Source organism: Mustela lutreola, chromosome 1, assembly GCF_030435805.1.
Source record: "Mustela lutreola isolate mMusLut2 chromosome 1, mMusLut2.pri, whole genome shotgun sequence".
Lineage (NCBI taxonomy): Eukaryota > Metazoa > Chordata > Mammalia > Carnivora > Mustelidae > Mustela > Mustela lutreola.
This window is the reverse complement of record NC_081290.1, coordinates 161,224,662-161,247,182: the sequence shown is the minus strand read 5'-3', so window position 1 is coordinate 161,247,182 and position 22,521 is coordinate 161,224,662. Positions and strand designations below refer to the sequence as shown.

The following is a 22,521-nucleotide window of genomic DNA, read 5'->3' as shown; positions in this document are numbered from 1 at the left end:
CTTTCAACTCCTCTCCTCTCAACTCCTCTCAACATGTCAGTAGTAAGCTCCTTGTGACAATTGACAGAACTGAATGATGTGGATCACAAGGATCATTTTCCAGGGTCCAGAATTGTTTACCAACATTAAGTTGGCCTGTTGGGCACTTGCACTTTTTAAGTCCCTGGCTTCTTTATGATCGTGACAAGGCAAGACAGGACTTGGGTGACAAATGTCATGGGAACCGTTATTCAGGTCTTTTTCCGGAAAGAAATCCCTTAGTGGCTTCTCATTGGCTGGAAGACACAAACCAGATTCACTGGTACAGAATCTAAGACCTGGAGTGTGAAGTTAGAGCTAAACCTGGAAGCATAGTCTGTTCCAAAGCCCATGCTTTTTTACATATTATACTACTTTTCATATACAACATTAAAAGTGATCAAATGAAATAGTTACCTGAATTTTGTAAGTTAAAAAAATTATTTTCATAATCATCTTAATGCCCTTTATGCAATTTCATTGTAATTCATTGAAATGTAGCTTGGAATTAATGGACATGAGTGAAAATTTGGCATTTTATTATAATCTGAATTCGTGTGTTATCTTAGGGCTAAATGGCATGCATTCTCCATGTAAAGTGGTAAAAGTGTTTGGGTATTCATTAAACTCTAAATCTTAAAACATGTTTTGGATCTCAGAATTTATCTTTGGTAATTAATTATTTATGTTTAGATATTATATTATGCTAAAAGCAAAGGTGCATATCCAAAACAATGTCCAGTATAACTGAAAAATGATGACTCTTACAACTTTTTGTTAGCTACCCTTATTTTGCTTGTCTTCTTCATCAGGCACTGATACTTTCAGCTCTGAAAAAAACCATGAGAAAATAGCCTCCCATAAAGTTGGTAGAGTAACACGGGCCTCTAACAGAAGTAGTGTAAGTATTTGTATTTGGCACAATGTATTTGTTTTTAAATCTTGCTATAAATTTTTTTTTGTTTTTATAATCACGTGGTTATAGGTAAAATCTTGATTTGATTAATATCATTGAGAGCTCATACCTTACCTACATAACATATAACCCATGGTAATGTTCTTTTTTCTGATTTCATTTTAGTTCTGTTAGAAGAAAAATACAGTAATATTACAATGTAGTAATACAGTGCTTTCAAAGTTTGTGTTAATGTAGAAGGTAATCTGTTTGGAACATTTGTTTGGGGTCTATGTGGTTTTATGAATTTTATTGAGGTTCACAGTGGAGAAGAGTAGTGTGTAATTAACAGACCCAGAAAATGACAATTACAACTTTTCATAAAATATTTCATTTTTTTTCCAGGTTTTTTAACACTGGGTTTTAACTATTTCATAGGAGCATAACTCCCACTGAATGCATGTCTTTTCCTATTTCATTAAATTAGATAAAATTGGATTTTTGTTTAAATTTATAAATATATAGTATACCATGATGGGCCTTTTAGCTGAAGTTGTTGGGTGATAAACCCAGAATTCACATTTAGATAAGCTAAGTACATGTTCCTACCCCACCATCCCCCATAACTCCACAGCACTTAGCTGCTAAATTGTAGATGCTTATAAATATTTGAAGAAATAACTAATTTTACACTTTTTTTTTCTTTTTTAAAAAAATGGACAAAGTGCATATGCTTCTGGGTATACGTTTGATAAGATCAGAAATTGGTAATTACTCTTCTCCCATTTGGGTTTAAGATGGTTAAAATACTTGCAGTGGAACTTGTGAATTAAAAGGAAGTGGGATAGAAAATGTAGAAACAGTGTGGGAAGGAAAATAAATGTGAGAAACATATCTTAAAATGCACTTGCTTGTGTTTTGTGATATCCCTCCTTTAAATTTTCTTTATAGCAATTGATCACTTTTGCAGAAGAGAATGTTTGCAACTTATTTAATACAGAAGCTCAGCCTTGTAAAGAAAAGAAAATTAATAGGAGGAAATCTCAGGAAAGGAAGTCCACAGGAAGAGTACTTTCTAAAAAGAATCAGGTAAGTGTGTGTTTAAAGATACAGTAAGAGAAGAATTAATTGGTACATGTCTTTGTTATATGATTAGGAATGCACGGAAACAAAATTTTTCTAGTTAACATCAGACCAAGAGTATTAAAATCATCATAGAATAGAAAGGGCCAGAGGCAATTTGTGTGTGTGTGTGTGTATTTATATATGTGTGTGTGTATGTATATATAAAATTTATAATATATGTAATCCGCTATAATTACCCGAGGACCATTTTTGTATTTTGTATTTTCTTCATTGTATTATGTACATTTTCAACACAGTAAAACTCAGAACTCAAGTGTTAAATTGATTCTTACCTTTGAATCTCATCTAATCTCACCCTATGAAATCACCCTAATTTCTTAGACAAAGATGAGTGTGCCATCTGCCCTTGTGTGCTTTCATTTCTGCCAGGGCTGGATCTCTTCCCGTATTTAAGGGAGAATTTAGAAACTGGCTCTTCATCTTCCTCGATACTTCAAGGCCTGTGCTGGCTCAGGGGACTTTACGATCTCTTTATGGATGGCTGATCTAGCACCTTAACTTAGTCACTGGACCTCGGCCACTTCAGTGATCCAGGCCTTCCTCTGCCTTTCCCCACAGCTTGTTGGTACCTAAGACCTTCCTGCTTTTAATAGTACACACTACTTTGTCCCATTTGCTGACCCCAGCGGCCTCTCCTGCCACGTTCTCACTCCCTTACATACCTCTTCTGATGTGAACAGTCTTCTGGCTCCTCCGTGTACCCTCTGGCATTCAGATATCCCGTTATTTCCTACGTTTCCTTGTTCATACTGCCTGAGCTATTTCACCAACTCTTGTCAGTAACGTGCATTTTCCATCCCTTGCCTTCCACTTCTAGTCTGGATTGGTCTCCCACCACCCTCCTGCCATCTAATGTTGGTCCTGGAGAGACACACATCAGTGATCCTATGGCAGTCATAGCTGCAGATACTCTGTGAAGTCTCCTCTCACTTTCCACCTCTTGATTGGAATTATTTTCCTAAGGTGTTGAGAAACTAGTGACAATCGAGAGCAGCCTTTGATTTGAGGTCTCATGCTTTGTTAAGTGGCACCTCAGCAGCATTTGACATAACAGAACATCCCTTTATAGTCTCTGTTACGGGTTGATTTCCTTCCATCCACCCTTAGTTTGTATTACCTGGAGCTCCTCTTTGCCGTTCTAAATTGTATATTTTCTGGGTGGTGTCATTGGCAGCATGGTTGATGCGTCCCAAATCTGTCTGATCTATAAACATGATAAATGGCCTACTAGACTTCTCTTCTTAAACCATCCTACAAGCCCCTCAGATACCAACTTTTCCAAAACTAAGCTCATCAGTCTTACCCCAACACCCCCCCAAAACAGTTAGTAAACTTCCATCGTGTTCCATGAAACAAAAACTGACTTAAACATGGCCCAAACATCTGCAGGCCAGCAAAGCCGAAAAAAATGAAAGTTTTCCTGGTTCAATCCCTCTTTTAGATCACACTCCTTTGAAATATCCCCTTGCTGAAAAAAAAATACACATAAATTTAAAAATATGCATACATCTTTATTTTTTACATTAGAAATTGGTTTTTTCAGACTAAAGAAAAACTGCTACAAAGAATGTACATGTACTTTTTGACGTAAAATCGATAGCCAGAAAGTTCAAGGAGGATTGAGCATTAAGGTTTGTTCCAACCCCTCCCAGGACACATTGGAGTTAAAATAATTGATTTAATAAAAAGACTAGCCTCAGAATAGCAATGAGAAGAGGAAGGAAGGGACGAAGGATGTTAAGCAACAGGACAGCCTTCAGTGCATCTCTGGAAGATAAAGCAGACGAGGGCACATTGACAGATGAAAGGTGTAGATTCACAGCCCAGAATGTACTTGGAGGGAGTGAGAGAGGCATTGGGAACCAGCCAGCACATCGCACGATCCCAGGAATCTGTGGGCGGTATTGGCAGATCCGGTAGAAGGTGAGAGTGGGAAGTGGTAATGGAAAACAGAAAGACCGAAGGTTTGTATGCGAGACAGTTCACACCAGTTGGCACCCCTCGTCCTGTCCCATCAGGTTCTCCCATCTCAGAACAGATGATGTCATGTAGGTGAAAGCCCTCATTCTGGGCATTTGGAAAGGCCCATAGTCTTGACAGCTTGCTCTTGCCCTCAAGCAATGCCTATGGTTGAGACTCTCCATTCTGCCCTGCCCGACCCTGCACAGAGCTGCCATTAGGATTTCCCTGCAGGAAACAGAGTTGCTGGAAAACAGGGAACTCTCTGACCAATTTATCCAGACTTTTCTTATGTAAAATCAGACAACTCAGTACAAACCAGAGATGAGAGATCTATATTTCAAAGTTGTAAAACTGGGGCGCCTGGGTGGCTCAGTGGGTTAAAGCCTCTGCCTTGGGCTCAGGTCATGTTCCCGGGGTCCTGGGATCAAGCCCCGCATCTGGCTCTAAGCTCAGCAGGGAGCCTGCTTCCTCCTCTCTCTGCCTGCTTCTCTGCCTACTTGTGATCTCTTTCTGTGTGTCAAATAAATAAATAAAAAATCTTAAAAAAAAAAAAAAAAGTTGAAAAATTGACCCCAGAAAGAAAGATTATTCTGGGAATGGAAGGAAACTTTATTTTAAAAAGACCTGACATACTCGGATTTAAGAAAATATTATCTGCATAAAACTAAGAAGATGATGCTATAAAAAAGGAGCAGAGGGAGAAATATTCATAAATACATAAAATTTAGTCATTGGACTAGAAAAAAAAGGAGTATCCCAGAAGGTAGAGCAAAAGAGAAACAGACTAGTAGTAAGATATGAAAGCTGAATCTAGGAGACTATGTAGGTATCTGAGAACAAGAAGATAGAATGAGAGAAACTGTCCAAAGAAGGGGTTTCCAATAGTGGAAGAAAAGAGTCTTCAGGGTATAAGGGTCTACTGAATGCCTAGTACAATTTAAAAAAAAAAAAAAAAAAGGCCAGGACTTCAGCCTGTCATTATGAAATTGAACAATAAGGATAACAAGAAAAGTGGACTTTTCCTCCCAGGAAACAAGAATCTGAGAGTATCAAGTTTAGCAGCAGTCTGAATGGTAAAAGGTAATTGAACAGGACCTTTAAAGTTTTGAACAAAACTTGATGTCAGCCCAATAATCTGTACCCAGTCAAATCCAGTTAGGTGTAAAAGAAAAAAATAAAGACATTTAGACACTTCAAGGACTCTGAAAGTTTTTCTTTGGGCATTACTAAAGGAGATACTCTAGCAAAACTGAGGAAGTAAGCTTAAGGATTCAGGACACACAGTGGATCCTAATAATACAGGAGAGCGATGCAAGGGAAATCTCCAAACGTGGTTGTTCAGCCAGCGCAGAAGAGCAGCAGTTCCAATTTGAGCAGGAGGAAAGGGTGCTCCAGGGAGAAGGTCTGGATAGAAAAACAAAAAGACCTATGATTGAGAAAGTGGAAGGCATGTCATATAAGAAGAAAAAGAAAGGTAATTATATGCCTATACCATTTCAAATAAAAGTCCGTGTATAAAAGTTCTGGAGTAAACATGAAGCAATAGTTAGTGAGATTTCAAGCAATAAAGGAGTGTAAGGAAAAGTATGTTTTCTAGTGCCGAGAGTCATCTACAGGGGCCGCCAGAGGAAAGGAAGCCAAGATTTGTCCTTGGCAGTCCTAATGTAAATGCTGTTTTCAACTAAGGGCAAAGCTTTTTAAGAACCCGATTGTTGTGCAAGATGATCTGAATTAGCTGAATCGGAAGGTGAGAAGTGGGTAGAGAATATGTCAGTGAGAGTGTTAGCATTCAGTCTAAGAGGAAATGTGCAAATTCCGAAGTCAGACTGCCTGCGTTCTAAATTCTGGCTTGACCGCCTCCTACCAGTGGAATGGCAGGCAAGATTCTTGATTTCTCTATTGGTTTTTTTTTAAAAATTTTTAATTTTTAATTTATTTATTTGACAGACAGAGCTCAGAAGTAGGCAGAGAGGCAGGCAGAGAGACGGGGCGGGGGGAGGGGGTGAAGCAGGCTCCCTGCTGAGCAGAGAGCCCGATTTGGGGCTCGATCCCAGGATCCTGGGATCATGACCCGAACCGAAGGCAGAGGCTTTAACCCACTGAGCCACCCAAGCGCCCCTCTCTTGGTTTTAAAATAAAGGTAATGTACTTAATTTATAAGCTTGTTGCGTGCATTAAATGAGTTAGTGCTTGTAAAATGCTTAGAATGATGCCTGGCGATAGCAAGTATTACAGCTGTCCTTACAACTGTCTTACGGATTAGGGGTTCAAGATCTATTTTGAAAGCTAATGAAACAAATTTACCTTTTGACCCAGCAATCTCATGTTTGGGAATCTGTCTCTGATCCAATGACGAAAGTGCAAAAAGGTATATGAACAAAGTTATTTTTTGCAGTACCCTTTGTAATGGAAAAACCAAAAAACCAAAATGTCCATCAGTATGAGACTGGTTGGATAAACTAGGGTGTACTGACAAAGTATTTTACAGCTGTAAAGTAGAGTGAAGAGAATATCCAATGTGATGCCAGGATGTATTTACAGTTAAGTGAAAAAAAAAGTAGGTGTAAATAACATATATAGTAGGCTTCTTGGTACTGAATTGTGATGCTGCCCCCACCCTGTCGCCAAAATACTTCTCTGTTTGAAACCCTAACCTCCAGTACCTCAGAATGTGACTTGATTTAGAGATAGGGCCTTTGATGAGGTGACTGATTTAACATGAGGCCTTTGGGATGATCTCTAATTCAGTCTTAATTGTGTACTTATAAGAGCAAGTTTGGACATAAAAGGACACCCTAAGTGAGCACACACCCAGGGAGAAGACCACATAAAGAGGCAGCAGGAAGGCAGCCATCTAAACACCAAAGAGGGAGGCCTCAGAGGAGACCAACCCTGCCAGTGCCTTGGTCTTGAACTTCCAGCCCCCAAACTGTGAGACAAGAGATTAAGACTGTGTAAGCCACCTAGTCTGTGGTGTTTTGTTATGACAGCCAATATGACAAACGAATATACTACGTTTTACCTAAGAAAATAGGGAACATTAAACATGTGTGAATATGTGTATATATTCATACACACACATAAATCTTTTCATAAAAGTGGGAGAAAAAGCCAAAGACAGTATGTATAAAGAGTCCTTTGAGAGAGGAGCGCAATCTAGAATAAAGAAAATAAAGGTTTTTGTGTTTTTTTTTTTTTTTTTTTTTTTACTGTCAGGGATCCAGACTTCATCATTAGACAAAAAATAAAAATTAAAATTCAGAATCTTGTTAGGCTAAATTTGAATTAGAAACATCAGTATGGACTCATGTTTTTTTTTCCTTTAAAAAAGACCTCCTAGCTCTGTCAAGGTTTAGAAGCAGTGAGCAACCCTGGTACCTAGGTTGCCATTTCTGAATACCATTTTCGACTAAAAGTGATCAAGGTTCCGGAGTGAAATGGCTGTTTTCAGATTTATGAACAGCGCATGTAGGAAATGAGCCTGGGTCTGTACCAGTGTGCAGTGAGGGAAGCTTTAAGAAACGACTGGGGCCACGGAGAAGTTCCTCAAACCATTTCAAAGGGGCTCCACTCACCAAAGGTAGGACAGTGTGACTGTCAGAAGTAACAGTGGCTGAGCATCTGGGTGGCTTGGTCGGTTAAGTGTCTGCCTTTGGCTCAGGTAATGACCTCAGGTTCCCAGGGTCATGCCCTGCATGGACCTCCCTGCTCAGTGGGGAGCCCACTTCTCCATCTCACTCTGCCCCTTCCCATGCTTGTGTTCCCTCTCACTGTCTCTCTAATAAATAAAACCTTTAAGGAAAAAAAATTGTAGTGGATTAAAACAGACTTCAAATGTGAAAAAAATACTTCAGTTTATCATAGTTAAAAAATCTTAAAGGTCACCTTAGGAGCTCACCAGCTTGTTTTTGTGAAAACTGGAAAATACAGGAGTTTTATTTCTGGGAAGCAAATAGTTGATGAGGGAGTTACTTATAGGAGAATTTCTACTAATAAATAAAAAAAAAACTTTCATGAAAGTTGTTGGTCATGAGGTAGTAGGCTGATGGGGGAGTCAGAATGGATGGATTGCAGTGGACACCTGAGCCCCCCGGTCAATCACAGTGTCACAGGGGAGAGAACATGGTCCTTCCAATGCAATGAAGAAGTCTACAGGCATCCATGAAATAATCTTTCAAAAAAAAAAAAAATCAAAGCTGAATCTAATCAAGCCTACATCTAATGACCAGTTTTAGGAAGTGTGGGGGAGAGAGGAAAATAAAGACCCCCTGATTGCAGTCAACCAAATCCAGAACTTGGCTAATTCTCCGAGACAAGTTCCTCAGTTTACTCATCAAATGGTGAGGGAAGAAAGAACCATAGATTACAAGATCTGCCAACCGAATGGAATGTGTAAGGACCTTATTGGGATCCTGATTTTGAACAGTTGTAAAAAACATTGATGGGCCAATTGGAGAAACTAGACCTCTGAGGAAATATAGGGAGAATTGCTGTTTTTGTTCTTTGTGTCTAGGCTGTTTATTTTGAGATCATTTTAGATACATGGCTGTTGTAACAAGAATTATGGAGATTTCCCAAGTACCCTCTATCCAGTTTCCCCCAGTGAAAATTTAGAAAATATGACATAGAAAAAGACCTGCAGTCAAAATAAACGGATATCCTCTTGCCTTCGTAACCCTGCCTACTTCCCATGCCTCTCCCCACCTTAAATTAATGTGTTCTCCATTTCTTTCATTTTGTCATTTCTGAAATGTTATAAAAATGTAATCACACTCTATGTAACTTCTTGGAACTGGCTTTTCTCAAGTCATTACATTGTATACCTTAAACTTAAATTTTATCTGTCAATTATATCTCAATAAAGCTGGGGGAAATGACATTACAAAAGGTAAACATCAATAATAAAGTTCAATGCCAAGTAATAAAAGGTTTCATCTTATTATGGAATTAAAAAAAGGAGCTTTATCTCCTGGGGATGCTGCAGGGATTTTCACACAAAATGGGCTAATGCCTGGGATTTGCTTTAAAATAATCCGAGGGAAGGGGATTATAAATGAATCCAGATTTCTATATGTTAGTAATTGTTGAAGCTAGAGGATGGGTACCTGGGGTTCAATATACTATTCTACCTGCTGTGCTTAAATTTTCCATAAGAAAACTAAAAATACAATACTATGAGCCTCTTCTTTAGAGAGCTGTAACTAGCTATAAGAACTAAAAATGGAACCAAGAAGTAAACAGGACAAGGAAGTACGTGCTTTTCATCATAAAACTTTTCCTGTACAATTTGATTTGTTGTCATGTACATGAATTATTTTTAAATAATTTTGAAGCAACTCACTGGAAGCAGCTTAAGTATTATTTATGCAAATAAAAGATAAGGATTTATATCTGTTTCACGATCTCCTTCACTGAGAAGAAATACTGGTGATTCTGGAATGAATGGAATCACTTTGGGGATAATACCTTCAGTTGTCCATCTGCTTTAAGTCATAAACCAACCTTACATTTGTAGATCTGTGGCTTCCCTAGGATCCCAGTCATATGCAGCTGGCTTTGTTACAGTATAAGCAAGGCTTTTTTGTATTGGAGCAGACTTAAATTTTGATAAAGTTCCAGCGTTTGCAGATGAAACCTTCTAATGGAGAAGCAGTACTAGACGTATGTTCATGAGAGTATGAGTGCTTTACTCTTTCCTCTTATCTTCTGGTGGTGTACTTCTGCTGGTCCATAACAATGAAAAAGCATTATTAGCTTTTCATCGTGGGTAACAAATTTTATGAAGTTTAGCTAGATCTCTCCTTTCACATTTATTCATTTGTTCTTGTTTGTTGAGAATCATTATGTGCTGGCACTGTTGTAGGTTCTGGAGATGTTTCATATAAACAAAGATGTCCAAAATCCTACTAAAAGGCTATTTTCTGTACCTATGAATTAGAGGCTATTCTAGAAGTTATAACCTGATAACAGTGACTGTCACATATTAACGTGCAGTGCCTGTGTCACGCAGTAAGACTGATCACAATTTGGTATTAAAAAATATTTAAAAATTTTCCCTGTATCTGTTCTCATAGTGCTAGGAAGGAATGTGAGAGAACGAGAAGAGCTGACACAGATCTTTTGTGTACGGCCCAAGCCTAATTTTTAACCATTTCACTTATGTTAACTAACTTCATACTCAATGCAGGGATCTGTGATGTGTGCTGGTGTGGTTCCCATTTTGCAGGGAGGAGGTGGAGGTACAGAGAGGTGAGGTGACTTACCTAAGATGGGAAGGCATTTAGGTGGCAGAGGCGGGCATCTGGCACCAGAGATGGAATCTCATCTGTGGAGCCCAAGTTAAGATTTTTCTCTTGGTTTCCACATCCATTGACCAAGCTGTTGTTTCCCCAACTGTTCCATGGAATGTCAACAGATGTTCCATTAAAAAAATATATATATATATTTTTTTTTTCATGGAAAAATAGTTAACTCAGCATATTCCTAATGTGTATGGAGATTATTTATACTGAGGACTTCTCAGAGAATGTAATGTTAATGTATATTATAAATCACCAAGAGGAACATTTATCTTGTACAGTTCTAAAATTATTTTTCCATGGAATGTTTTATTTTCTTTTGTTTTTACAGGATATCTATAGATATCTCAAGGAACATACAGTTCTGTGCCATTTTTGTACTCTTGAATACATCAGCCACTCTTTCACATCATTAGTTTCTATGCTTTCACCCAAATCAAATGTGAAATCAAATGTTGTAACTCCCTGAATCACTGTGCAGTGAACCTTCATTGTTTTCAGGCTCATAACCTTTGCATACGAGGGCCTTGCTTGCTTTATGGAGCCCCCTGTAGGCCAGGTAGCCATCTCAGTCCATATCGTCTGTCATGGTTTATATATTTATATATGTATATAGTTTATATATATAAATATTTATATATTTATATGTTTCTGTTAAGACTGGGAGCCCCCTAAAAATCATATTCGGTTTGGTTTTTTCCACCTTACCATTTAATACCTATACATAGTGATCTCTCAATGAATGTTTGAATGGATTCCATTTTTTGGCAGCTTTATCTGCTAAAAACATATTCTTTATGTTGACCTAAAGTCCATTTCTCTCCAGTATTAACACGTTGAGTGTATTTCTTTTTGTTCATAACAATACAATGTTTGAGTTTCCCCGAAGTTCTTTCTAGGTGAAACTTCTTTTTTTAACAGTGAACATTAGTTCTCAGTTGCTAACATGGCAGTCAAAACTGAATTTAATACTGCATTCCAGATATTATTAGAACAGTTTTAATTTTTATAGAAGCCCACATGTTTTTCATCAGTTATTACCAGGCCATTGTTTGTCATCTTCTGTTTGTGCTCATTAACCCATCTTATTTTGACTTACTTGTTTTAGTCTTGATGAAATCATCTGTTGTTGGAAGCACCTCACCTAGCTTTGTGTTATCTTTAACATTTATGTACACAACTGTCATTTCTTCTTCCACACCTCTGAGCAGAAGACAATATCCCATGGCTTCCAGTAGATAGCTCATTCAAGGTTAATCACGAGTGATCCTAACTATCCTACTTTCAAATATCTCATGTCTTAAGCCTGTCAAATCTATAGCATCTATCTTTCATTTACCCAGAATTTACTTTGGCAAATATTTTGTGGAAATGTAGACCATTGCTTATCAGATCACTTGTAAATTGAGTTCTGCTTCACATTGTATTTGACTTGTGTAAGCTACCCAGCCCTCCACGCCTAACTCAGAATTTCTAAAAGTTTAAATGGCATAACTGGTCCTTTTCAGTAAGAATTTTTTTGTTGTTGTTGTTAAGAATTAATTAGAGGGTCAAAATTATATATGGTGTAACATCTTTCCCGATTACGGCATTTTAATACATTTTACAGGGTTTAAAAAGTTTCAGGAAGAAGAAAGCAAAGGGAAAGAAGAGCGTTCAGAAGTCTTTATATGGGGAAAGAGACCTTGCTTCAAAGAAGCCGCTGCTCAGTCCTATTCCGGAACTGCCTGAGCTTTCTGAGATCATGCCTCCCACTCCAGGCCCCGGAAGACTGTGTTCAGGTATTCTGCTCTTTTCCTATTGATGTTTTATCCCCTCCACCACTTTATTGCTGTTGCACCTTCTTTTCCCTTTTTCCTTGTCACTGTTAAAGAGTGATTATAGGGGGGGCGCCTGGGTGGCTCAGTGGGTTAAAGCCTCTGCCTTTGGCTCAGGTCATGATCTCAGGGTCCTGGGATCAGGCCCCACATTTGTGAGTTCTCTGCTCAGCAGGGAGCCTGCTTCCCCTTCTCTCTCTGCCTGCCACTCTGCCTACTTGTGATCTCTCTCTGTCAAATAAACAAATAAAATCTTAAAAAAAAAAAAAAGCAATTGTAAACTGTAAAAACTGTAAAAATAGCAACCATCCCTCATATTAACGGGAGAATTTTAAGTTAAAGAAGCAGTAGTTCATAACTTTAACCCTCTTCAGAATTTGATGGGAGCTCTGGATCCTCTCCCCAGAGAAACTTAAGACACAAGGTAGTTTGTATAATTTTAGGGGAAATAACTTCTTTCCATCCTTTTTCTTCGTAAAGCATTTTATGTTTTTTATAGCATTCTGTTATAATGAATTCTGTATCGTGTTTTGGTCCATCATGAAGAGTAAACATGGTGATGGCTCAGTAATAGATCTTTTATAATCAAGGACAAAAGTATTTTTAAAGTTTGCCCTATGATGTTTCAGTAGAGTTGGCACTGCTAAAACATCTACTAGAAATAACATTTATAAATTGAACTTGATTACCTTGAAACAGTTTTCTTGAGAAGCAAAGATTAAATCAGCTGACATCCTTGGTTAGATAAAAATTGGAGTTGCTTCTATTTTATAATGCCTGAGTTTTAAAATTAACCAAATCATGCTGAAATTAATAAGAGTATGTTTTCATACATTTGGTGTGTTAATTTTGTATAGAATAGTTTTAAAAACAGCCGTCTTTGTCTGTCATCACGTGAGTAGAACCCGCATTCCATTTGCAAAATATCTGTAGAATTTATAATAGATCCAAGGATGAATAGGCATATGCCATCCTAGACTGTTGGCTTCTGCCTACTTCTCAACTTCCGGAAAGCACAGAGTTTAAACAAACACAGCTAGCCCGTCATCACAAACACGCTGCTCCTGCCCCAGCCCATTTATGTGCCTGTCTTGGGACAGGGAGCTGACCAGCCCACCTCTTTATAATCTTGGCCTAATGCTGCTTATCCTTGAAGCTTTAGCTCTGCTGGCCGCCTTTCCAGAAGTCTTTGTTCGCATTATACCTTTATTTACCATCAAGTTTGTAATGTTCCCTCTATCTCCCTTCCCTGCAAATTGCAGTCCCCTTGAGACTGAAAACTAAGTGATCTCATTATATCTCCAGTTCCTGACTGGAGTTTTTCCAAAGATGTTTAAACAATAACTGTTAGTATATGTTTTCCATCTTGCATCTTACTTAGAGAATTTCTTTTTAAAAATACCTGAAGTATTTTTTTATATATATATAAATGTATGTATATCTATATATCTGTATATAAAAGGGTATCATCCCTTATAAGGGTTTATTTTTTTTTTTAAGATTTTATTTATTTATTTGACAGGCAGAGATCACAAGTAGGCAGAGAGGCAGGCAGAGAGAGAGGAAGAAGCAGGCTCCCTGCCGAGCAGAGAGCCCGATGTGGGGCTCCATCCCCGGACCCTGGGATCATGACCCGAGCCAAAGGCAGCGGCTTTAACCCACTGAGCCACCCAGGCGCCCCCCTTATAAGGGTTTAAAGCAAAGTCTTCCCTCCCTCCTTTTCCATTTTCCCCTGTCCCTTTCTACCTCTCTTCTCCCTCCATCCCTGTCCCCTACCTTTCTTCTTTAGCATGCCACTTTCATGAAAAATACATTAAATATCGGTTTTTAAAGTTGTATAAAAAGCCCAACTGACACATTAGTTAGTTGCCACTGATGGGCCCTATGTTAATCTCTGCCTTACGTGACCTGACTTGAAGTAATCAAATCATGAAATACTGCTTTTTAGATTTGTGGCTCAGCTGATGTTTTGTATATCTTACAGTTCTGATTTTGTTTAAAACATTTTTTATTCTTATGTAACTGTGCCAGTTAAAAACCTTACTCTCTGAGATAGCAAGAGAGATGGCATCCAATAGAACTGAGGTTTAGAACGCTGAAAGCCTGAATTTGTTTAGGTTGTGTTACATAGCCTAATTTTTTTTAAAAGATGTATTTATTTGAGAGAGAGCATGCATGTGTGCACGTATGCACATGGGAGCTGGTGGGGGCGGGCAGAGGGAGAGGAAGAGAACCTCCAGCAGACTCTCTGCTGAGCTCAGAGCCCAACCTGGGGCTCTGTCTTACAACCCTGAGCTCATGACCTAGGCTGAAATCAAGAGCTGGAGACTTAACCGAGCCCACCCAGGCACCCCATTTTTTAAAAATAAAAATTATTTTAAGATGTATTTATTTAAGGCTGTGCTACATAGCTTTAAAACGTTGATAATGTTTTGTTCACCTGTGTGATGTGACAGAGTGTATCCTCCACACACAGAGTGTGGAGGATAGCCTCCACATGCAGTATCTTCCAGTTAAGGTGGAAGGGGAAGATTTTTAGAATATTGAAACAAACAGTTCTATTTGAGAATACAGTGCAGTTTAAATCACATTAAAATTTTTAACATAAGACCTAAGCGTCTTGAGAAGTACCCTTTCAGCTAAATTCTCAGATCCCCCAAAATTCCAAGTTTTCTTTTCTCTATTTCAGGGGAAACATAGCTAGAAAAGTTGCCGAAGCAAGGGGGCACCCATTTTCAGCAATTCATTTTTCAGGAAGTGGGGCTGCCTCATACTAATTGACCTTGAGGTGTGGAAACTACAGTAGAATAGAGGAAGCAATTTGAGATACACTTCTCATTTTCATGTTCTGAGGTTATGTACTTTATTCACTCATGTATTAAATTCATATTTTCTTAACCTGTGGCTTGAGGAAGAGCTAAAAAAGAAAGAGCAGGATGACAGATGGGAGCAAGTACGGCATAGCATTTGTAAGTCTTGTGAGTTTTGAAAGCCTAAAACACAGAATATGATATGGCACCTGTTTGATCTGTTGACCTTTCTTTCCATTGGTACTTTTTAGTGAGATTTAAACTTATTTACATGTCCTTAGATGATTTCAACTCCAATGGCGAACTTGAAGAAACAAAGCTTCCTAAAAGAAAGAATCTTTTGCCCCAGAACCCGGAAGATTTGCAGATGAGTCAAGGCTTTAATAAATATGATCTCTCTGCATCATGCAGCCCTTTCACAAAAAGGTCCTTGTCGCTTATCAACGCTACTTTAGAGCAAGATTTAAATAAAAGTGCCATAGCCACTAATGAACAGAAAACTATTCCAAAAGCAGAAATTAAGTTAGAAGGTGAAAACGGACTGAGTGCCGGCTCCGAGAGTGGAAGCGGTCATGTTTCTTGTGCTCATGTGACCGCAGAGCCCCTGGCATCAGACGATGCAGAATCCAGTAACGTCCCGCCACCCTGGGAATTGGCTGCTGCCGGTCAGAATGTGGAGAACCTTTTTCAGACCTTTAAAATTTCAGAAAATGTAAACATAAAGTATGAAAAACAGGATGACTTTTTAATAGCTACTGAAGGAAAACGGCAGGCCATGCCCTTAACATCTGACTTAAAAAATGAGGAGATCTTAAGTGACCATGTAAAAGACAGTAAAAGTCTGAATGCAGCTTTGGGAAGAAGCTCTATAGAAGGTCAAAGTGGCACAGGTGTGAGTGGTGGAGAAAAGAAGCACAGAAGGCGCTCTATGTGTTATTCCGACGGCCAGAGTTTATATTTGGAAAAAACTGGAAATCACAAACCTCCCTACATGGTGAGCAACTCTCTAGAAATTGGTTTAGAAAATTCTGAACTGTATAAAGATTTATCCGCCTCCATAGAGCAAACCTTCCAGAGAACAAATAGCGAAACAAAGGTAAGACGTAGCACAAGGCTACGGAAAGATCTGGAAGATGAAGGGCTTGTGTGGATTTCACTTCCATTTCCTTCCACGTCCTGCACTTCCCAAAACATGAAAAGGAGAACAATATGTACGGTTGACAGCAGAGGATTTGAAAGCTTTTCCCTCTCTCAAGAAACTGCATCTTCTGGACAGAACCAGAGTCTTTCGCTCCCCGTGTCAGGTAAAGAAAATAGGGAGGGCTTTGCTGCCAGGGCTTCCAGCTCATCTAGAAAGAGGAGGAAGAGCCTCTGTACATCTACACTCGCAAATTCAAAAGATACGACTCAGTCAAAGTGCTTCAAAAGAAGAACCTCTCTCAGCCAAAAGGGAGAGACCTCTCTAAAGGACTTCGAAAGAGTGGGACATGTTCAGGAACTAAAGCAGTGACTGGCATTTCCTACAGAACCTGTGGCCGCAGAGAAGGTAACCATCCGTGCTTAAAAGATCCTTTCATTCTGCTTCTCGTCCTTTGTTCAACTTCGGTGTTTTGAAAGTTTCAAATAAAATCATTTGAGTTGAACCTATTTTTAAGTAGAAATAAGTGAATTTCTTCATTCCAAAGGGAAACATTCTATTAAAAATGTTCTTCCCTCCCCAAATAGTACATATTTACTAAAGCTTTCACATTAGTACATGTTCACTGAAGCTTTAGAGTCTCGTCTCCGTTGTAAAAAATAACTGTCTTTTAGAAGTGACTCATTCTGTCTGCATGAGAAGAGTTTAAAAAACAAAATGATGGAATTAATGTAATTTTGTAAAAATTGAAGGTAATAAATACAAGGTTAAACACTGTTAGAAAACGAGAAAAGGGGGGCCCCTGGGTGGCTCAGTGGATTAAGCCGCTGCCTTCGGCTCAGGTCATGATCTCAGGGTCCTGGAATCGAGCCCCGCATCGGGCTCTCTGCTCAGCAGGGAGCCTGCTTCCCCCTCTGTCTCTGCCTGCCTCTCTGCCTACTTGTGATCTCTCTCTCTGTCAAATAAAATAAATAAAATCTTTAAAAAAAAAAGAAAACGAGAAAAGGTGTGTTTTAAAATGCTGCCCCCAAAAAAGGGTTAAAAAATGTTAACAGGAAAGATAGAAATCATAAGACTTGTTGGTTGAAAGTTGAGAAGCTTTAATGATTTACTTTGTCTCAAGTGAAAATTGTATATTAATAGGTTAAAATCAAAACCTAAACATGGCATTTTGGAAAATTCTTTTAATAATCAGAATATTATAAATCTAGCATTATAAAATGAATATATAGTTTATAAATAACTAGGGTGAAAACATTTTGTCCTTCAAACAAGATTCTTACGTGCTTTGTGGGGTGGGAGGTGCAGGACTGGTTTTGGTGAAAAGAGAGCAGTTTAGTTGAATCATCTTCCAGATCATTCCAGTTAGTCACATTTAGGATTTATTCCAAGAAATCCCAAATTAGTAATTTGGGATTTAATTCATGGTTCTCCTTTAAAACATATATATATATATATATTTTAAATCCAGAAACTCATAAGAAAGGGTGCTGGAAAATTCTTTTACTTACCATGAAGGTGGTGGTAGATGGCTGATTTCTTTTTTAACATGGTCTTTTCCAGCCGTTCTATTTCACAACAGCAAGTACTGTCACTTGTTTCGGATTTTCCAGTTACATTTCAGCAGTGTGCTCTTCTATCACTGTTTTGATGACAGCAGTTTGAAAATCTAAATTGCTATATGTCTGGAATTTGTGAATGCACATAAATCATTGTATCATTAAACAATTGTCTTTGAAATCCTTTAAATCATTAAACTCTCTCTCTCCCTGATAGCAGAAACATGTTAACAAATAGAGCTCTCTATAAATAACACAACAGGGAAGAAAGCTCCTGCTGGGCGCCCATTTCCCTCGCCTCAGAGAGAGACTATTTGTTACCTTCTTGGCACCAATAGGTCTGGAAGCCCTGCTGCTAAAGACTAAATGTATTTTACATTAACACTCAAAGTGATCCCCAATTTCTTCTGCTAAAAGGTGGATTGTTTAAAAAATTCTTTTATCTTTACACGTAAATTATTTATGGGCTTTTTTTCCCTCCCCGTTTATAGTTTGGTATGGTTGGCAGATCTCTAACACTGAAAACAGTCAACCCCTCCAACACTCCCCCTGCCCCCCCACTCCCTGCAAAAAACGAAGCATTTTGGTTTTGGTAAATTTAAAAAGAAAAGATTTAAAACTTTCAGAAACATGTGATGTTTAAGAGTTTTTTTTGGTTTTTTTTTTAAAGCTTTTTGTTCTCCTTGTTTAATGTGAAGGCCAAAACTACTGATCATTTTTTTTTCTCCCCTTTTTGCTGTATGATGTATGATCTCAGTTGTATTTGAATTTTAAGAATTTCACATACTTATTTTATTTCTTAAAATGTGCTAATGAGGATGAGGGAAACATTTGATCTGTGGGATTTTTCTTTTTGGCTTGAGTTTTCAAGTGTAAAATTGTTTTCTGGCATCTCCAGTTAAAAATGTAAACCCTTGATGCATTTTGTTGGTTTTAGGGTGTGTGGGTATAAATGTTTTGTTGATATTTGTAAATAACAAATGGGCAGTTTTTCAAAAAAAGAAGAGGTCTGAAAAATCAAAGAAATTTGGACATAATTTTATCCACTGTCTCGTTTGTATCCCAAGATTTGTGAAAAGTTAATTATTTCTGTATTTGATCATGCTTGCTTGTTTTTTAGCTGTTTTTTTCATTAATGGTTGAATCAGAAACTGGGCTTTGGAAGAGTTTGTACTTGCCTTATCTTTTTTACTGCAGTAACCCTTGACATTCTGCCTTAGGAAATCTGTGTTATCTTTTGTTGATCCTGTAGATTCTTGTTTGTTCCAGAAGATGGCAGCATGACATCTGGCTACATTACCTTAAACCCCGGGCAGCTAGTCACTGTTGCTGTGGGTGCTTCTCTTTAACTTTTAGTTTCACTCATTTATATCATCAAAGGCCCTGTATGTCTATCGGAACAAGTAGAAAACGGTACACAATTGAAAACTGTCTTCTTCACCTCATGTGAAGCATCCTGTAGCCACACCTGCCTCTTCCTGAAAGCTTTCTGTGTAAGCACTTAACAACTGGCCTGCGTCTTCCAGACCTTCGCCTGTGTCAACATGCTTTTGAACGGGATCACTGTAATGTGCGGTTCTGCAGCTCAGTTTTTTTATTCAATAAACTACCGTGTTGTTATGGGGAGGCCTCGTGCTCCTTCAGTCTTTTGAATCCCTGCATAGAGTTGTACACTCTGCGCATCTCCTTACTAACAAAAATGCTCGTTGTCTCCACTTCCTTGTGGAGACCCAAGTTGCGCTGGGCTTGTGTGAAAATGTCTGTAAGATAAATTCCCTGAAATTAAAATTAAATAGATATTAAGTTATCCTCCACAGTTCATACCTGATCCAGGTCTTTCATAAAGATTTTGGGATGCATCTCCTTTCCTTCTGCTTGCCACGTTGTCCTCCCTCTGTTTGAATGCCATTTGGCTTCCATTTACTCTCTCTGCCCCAGCTCAACTGGCCCTTGAGCTGTGGAATCGAACTCGGGGCTTAGACTTGGTGCAACAAGGAGGAAAGGATTATTAATGCCCGATTCATGGTTTAGATTGAAAGAACTTAGTTTTTACAGAAGTCGGGTTTATTAAGGTGTAAATAACTCCAGTAAACTGAGTGAAGTTGATCTTTTTAAGAGTACAGTGTAAATTTTGGCAAATTCATCCAGTCGTATGGCTACCGCAGAAGAACATTCCCATCACCCCGGAAGACCTCTGCCCTCTATGTGGACAGTCTCCTCTCCCCCAACCCCAGTCCCTCACAACTGCTTAGCAGATTTCTGTCTTTCTAGTTTTGCCTTTTCTGCAATGTCCTATAAATGGATGTAAGAGTTAATAGCCTTCTGTCTTATTTTGAAATTTAGCAGAATGCTTTAGAAATTTATCCACGTGTCATGTCAGAAGTAGTTGATTCCTGTTTATCACTAAGTAGTAGTATTGTTTTACGGATGTACCAGGTTTCTTTACTCATTCACCAATAGATGGCTATCTGTATTATTTGTTTTTTGACGATTACAAATAAAGCTGCTATGAACATTAACATTTTTTTTTAAGAGATGTTTTCGTTTCTCTTGGGTAAATACCTAGGAGTGGGGATTCCTGGGGTGTAGGGTGGGGATATGTTTAACTTTCTGAGAAACTTCCAGGCTTTTCCATCGTGGCTGCACCATTGAGCATGCTCACCTGCAACGCGTGCAGTTTGCTGTGCACGTTCACCAGCACGCAGCGCCATCTGCCGCCTTCATTGTAGGATTCTGGTCGCTGTGCTGTCGTATCTCACTGCGGTCTTGATGGAGTTTTCCCTAACGACTAATGATGGAGACATATTTTCCTGCGCTTATTTGCCATTCTGGTATCCTCTTTAGTGAAGTGTCTATTCAGATTTTTTGCCCACATTTTCTTTACTTACTGATGTTTTCCTGTTGAGGGAAAGAGTTCGGTGTTTATTTGAATACGGATTCTTTATTGGATGAGTCTTGCAAATATTTTTCCCCGGTCTATGGCTTGTCTCTTTATTTTCTTAGCGTCTTTTTAGTGTAATCTGTTAGCTTATCAATTTTTTTTCTTTAATGTCTTGTGCTTTTGTGTTTTATCTAAGAAATCTTTGCCTAGTTCAAAAGCACAGGGATTTTCTCCTCTGTTTTCTTGTAGAAGTTTTAGAGTTAGCTCTCAGGTATTAGATGCACTTTGAATTAATTTTTGTATATGGTTTAAAGTCAGGGTTTTTTTAATGGAAATTATTCACCATTTGTTGAAAAGATTATGCATTCCTCATTGAATTTCTGTGGCACTTTTGTTGAAATTGATTGACCTTATATGTACAGGTCTATTTCTGGACTTTATTCCATTAATCTGTGTGTGTGTTCTCAAATCAACATCACACCATCTTGATTACCATGGAAAGCTCTTTAATTTTTTTCCCCCATTATCATGGTTCTTTATCACAGTTTATGTTTAAAAGTTTTTTTGTGTGTGAGAGGCCATTAGAAGCATGAGATTGACCAACCAATTCTATCTGTAGCCTACAATTATATCCAGACCTGCATTTCCATTTAGGGCTAAGAATCTATAATAAGCTATCAGAAATATAGGAAGGAAACCAACTTCCGTGAGTCCATACACATTCAGCCCAGTGCTCTTGTAAACTGATTTGCTATAGTTCATGATTCTAAACTGTCACCCTGAGCCACTATAGGATTTAGTCATTGCGAAAGAATTCTTTTTTTGAACACTACCACTAAATCAGCAAGGAAATAAAGTGAGTTGAATTAAGGTTCAAAAGTCTTTGCCAAAAATATTATAAGTCTGATTCATTTCTTCTCATAAATAAGATTTTTACTATAGTTTGGTTTTTGTATTAAAAACTGCCACTACGCTTACTCATAAAGTAGCCTTAGCATTTGAGGATTATTTCTTAAACATGGGAAAAGTTTCCTACAGCAGGTCACCTGAGGTAGGCAGATTGTAGCTTCATTAATATACATGCCAGGGATTAATTTGCAATGTAATCACTGCCTTCAGGATACTCAGTTTTGTGTAAGGGGCAGAATTATAATCCGGGTGATCCTGGTCCTCTCAACCCTGAAGTGGCATCACCTGGAGATCAGGTGAGTTTGGTTGGTTTCTTTCTGGAAAAAGTGATGCTTGAACAAAATACACTAACAGGAGTTTTAGGGGATTGGGGATTCAAAAGACACATTCTATTCCAAACGTAATTGTAATTATTTTGTAACTTTTGCAGTCATTTGCTGTGAGGAGGCAATGTAAGTTGGCTTCATCTCATACTTGTTTTTGTTTTCAGTATTTTTCTTCCCACTAAATTCTGACCTATGAATAAATCTGGATAAAGCACGGATTCGAAACTAGACTAGCAATTGTGAATGCACATAACCAAGTTTTAAAGAAATCTTCCCTCTTGAATGCTAATGAATTCCTATCTTTTGTATTACCAGATTTCTTGGTACTGTGTCAGAGGGTTGACTCAGGGCTTGGAATCCATGATCAAGTGAACAGAATTTGGATGGAATTAAATCACAATAAATAAATAATTATATATTTAAAAAGTTTTTTTTTTAACTTTAAATTTATTTGGAGATTATTTCCTTTTACTTTTCCTTTCTTTTTTTCTTTTTCTTAGATTATTTCATAATCTTAACTTGGCTCTAGAATTGACTAATTACTAATGTACTATGGCCTAACAATTACAAATTTGTCTACTGTTGTGTGTCTACTGATGTGTTCATTTTTGTACCTTCTTTGATGCTTCTCTGTTTTTTATTAAATCACAATACAGACTACAAGTAACATAATAGCTTTAGTGAGAAGAGGAGTAATTACTGCCATTCTCCTGATACATAGTTTTGTCTCACATCTTCTACCAAAATCCTGCTTAGCCTGG

At 38.1% G+C, this 22,521-nt stretch overlaps 1 protein-coding gene across 4 annotated transcripts in view; it reads left to right on the top strand.

Annotated features, from left to right (window-relative positions):
• Nucleotides 1-16,594, top strand: part of CDCA2 (cell division cycle associated 2) — a 47,826-nt gene extending 31,232 nt beyond the window's left edge. For all 4 annotated transcript variants that reach the window (XM_059177782.1, XM_059177800.1, XM_059177791.1 and 1 more), the window contains 4 exons: nucleotides 831-919; nucleotides 1,865-2,002; nucleotides 11,930-12,101; nucleotides 15,229-16,594. In XM_059177782.1, the coding sequence (XP_059033765.1) occupies nucleotides 831-919; nucleotides 1,865-2,002; nucleotides 11,930-12,101; nucleotides 15,229-16,457 (1,628 nt within the window). In that variant the 3' untranslated portion in view covers nucleotides 16,458-16,594. The remainder of the gene's footprint in view (nucleotides 1-830; nucleotides 920-1,864; nucleotides 2,003-11,929; nucleotides 12,102-15,228) is intronic.
• The last annotated feature ends 5,927 nt before the right edge of the window (nucleotides 16,595-22,521 follow it).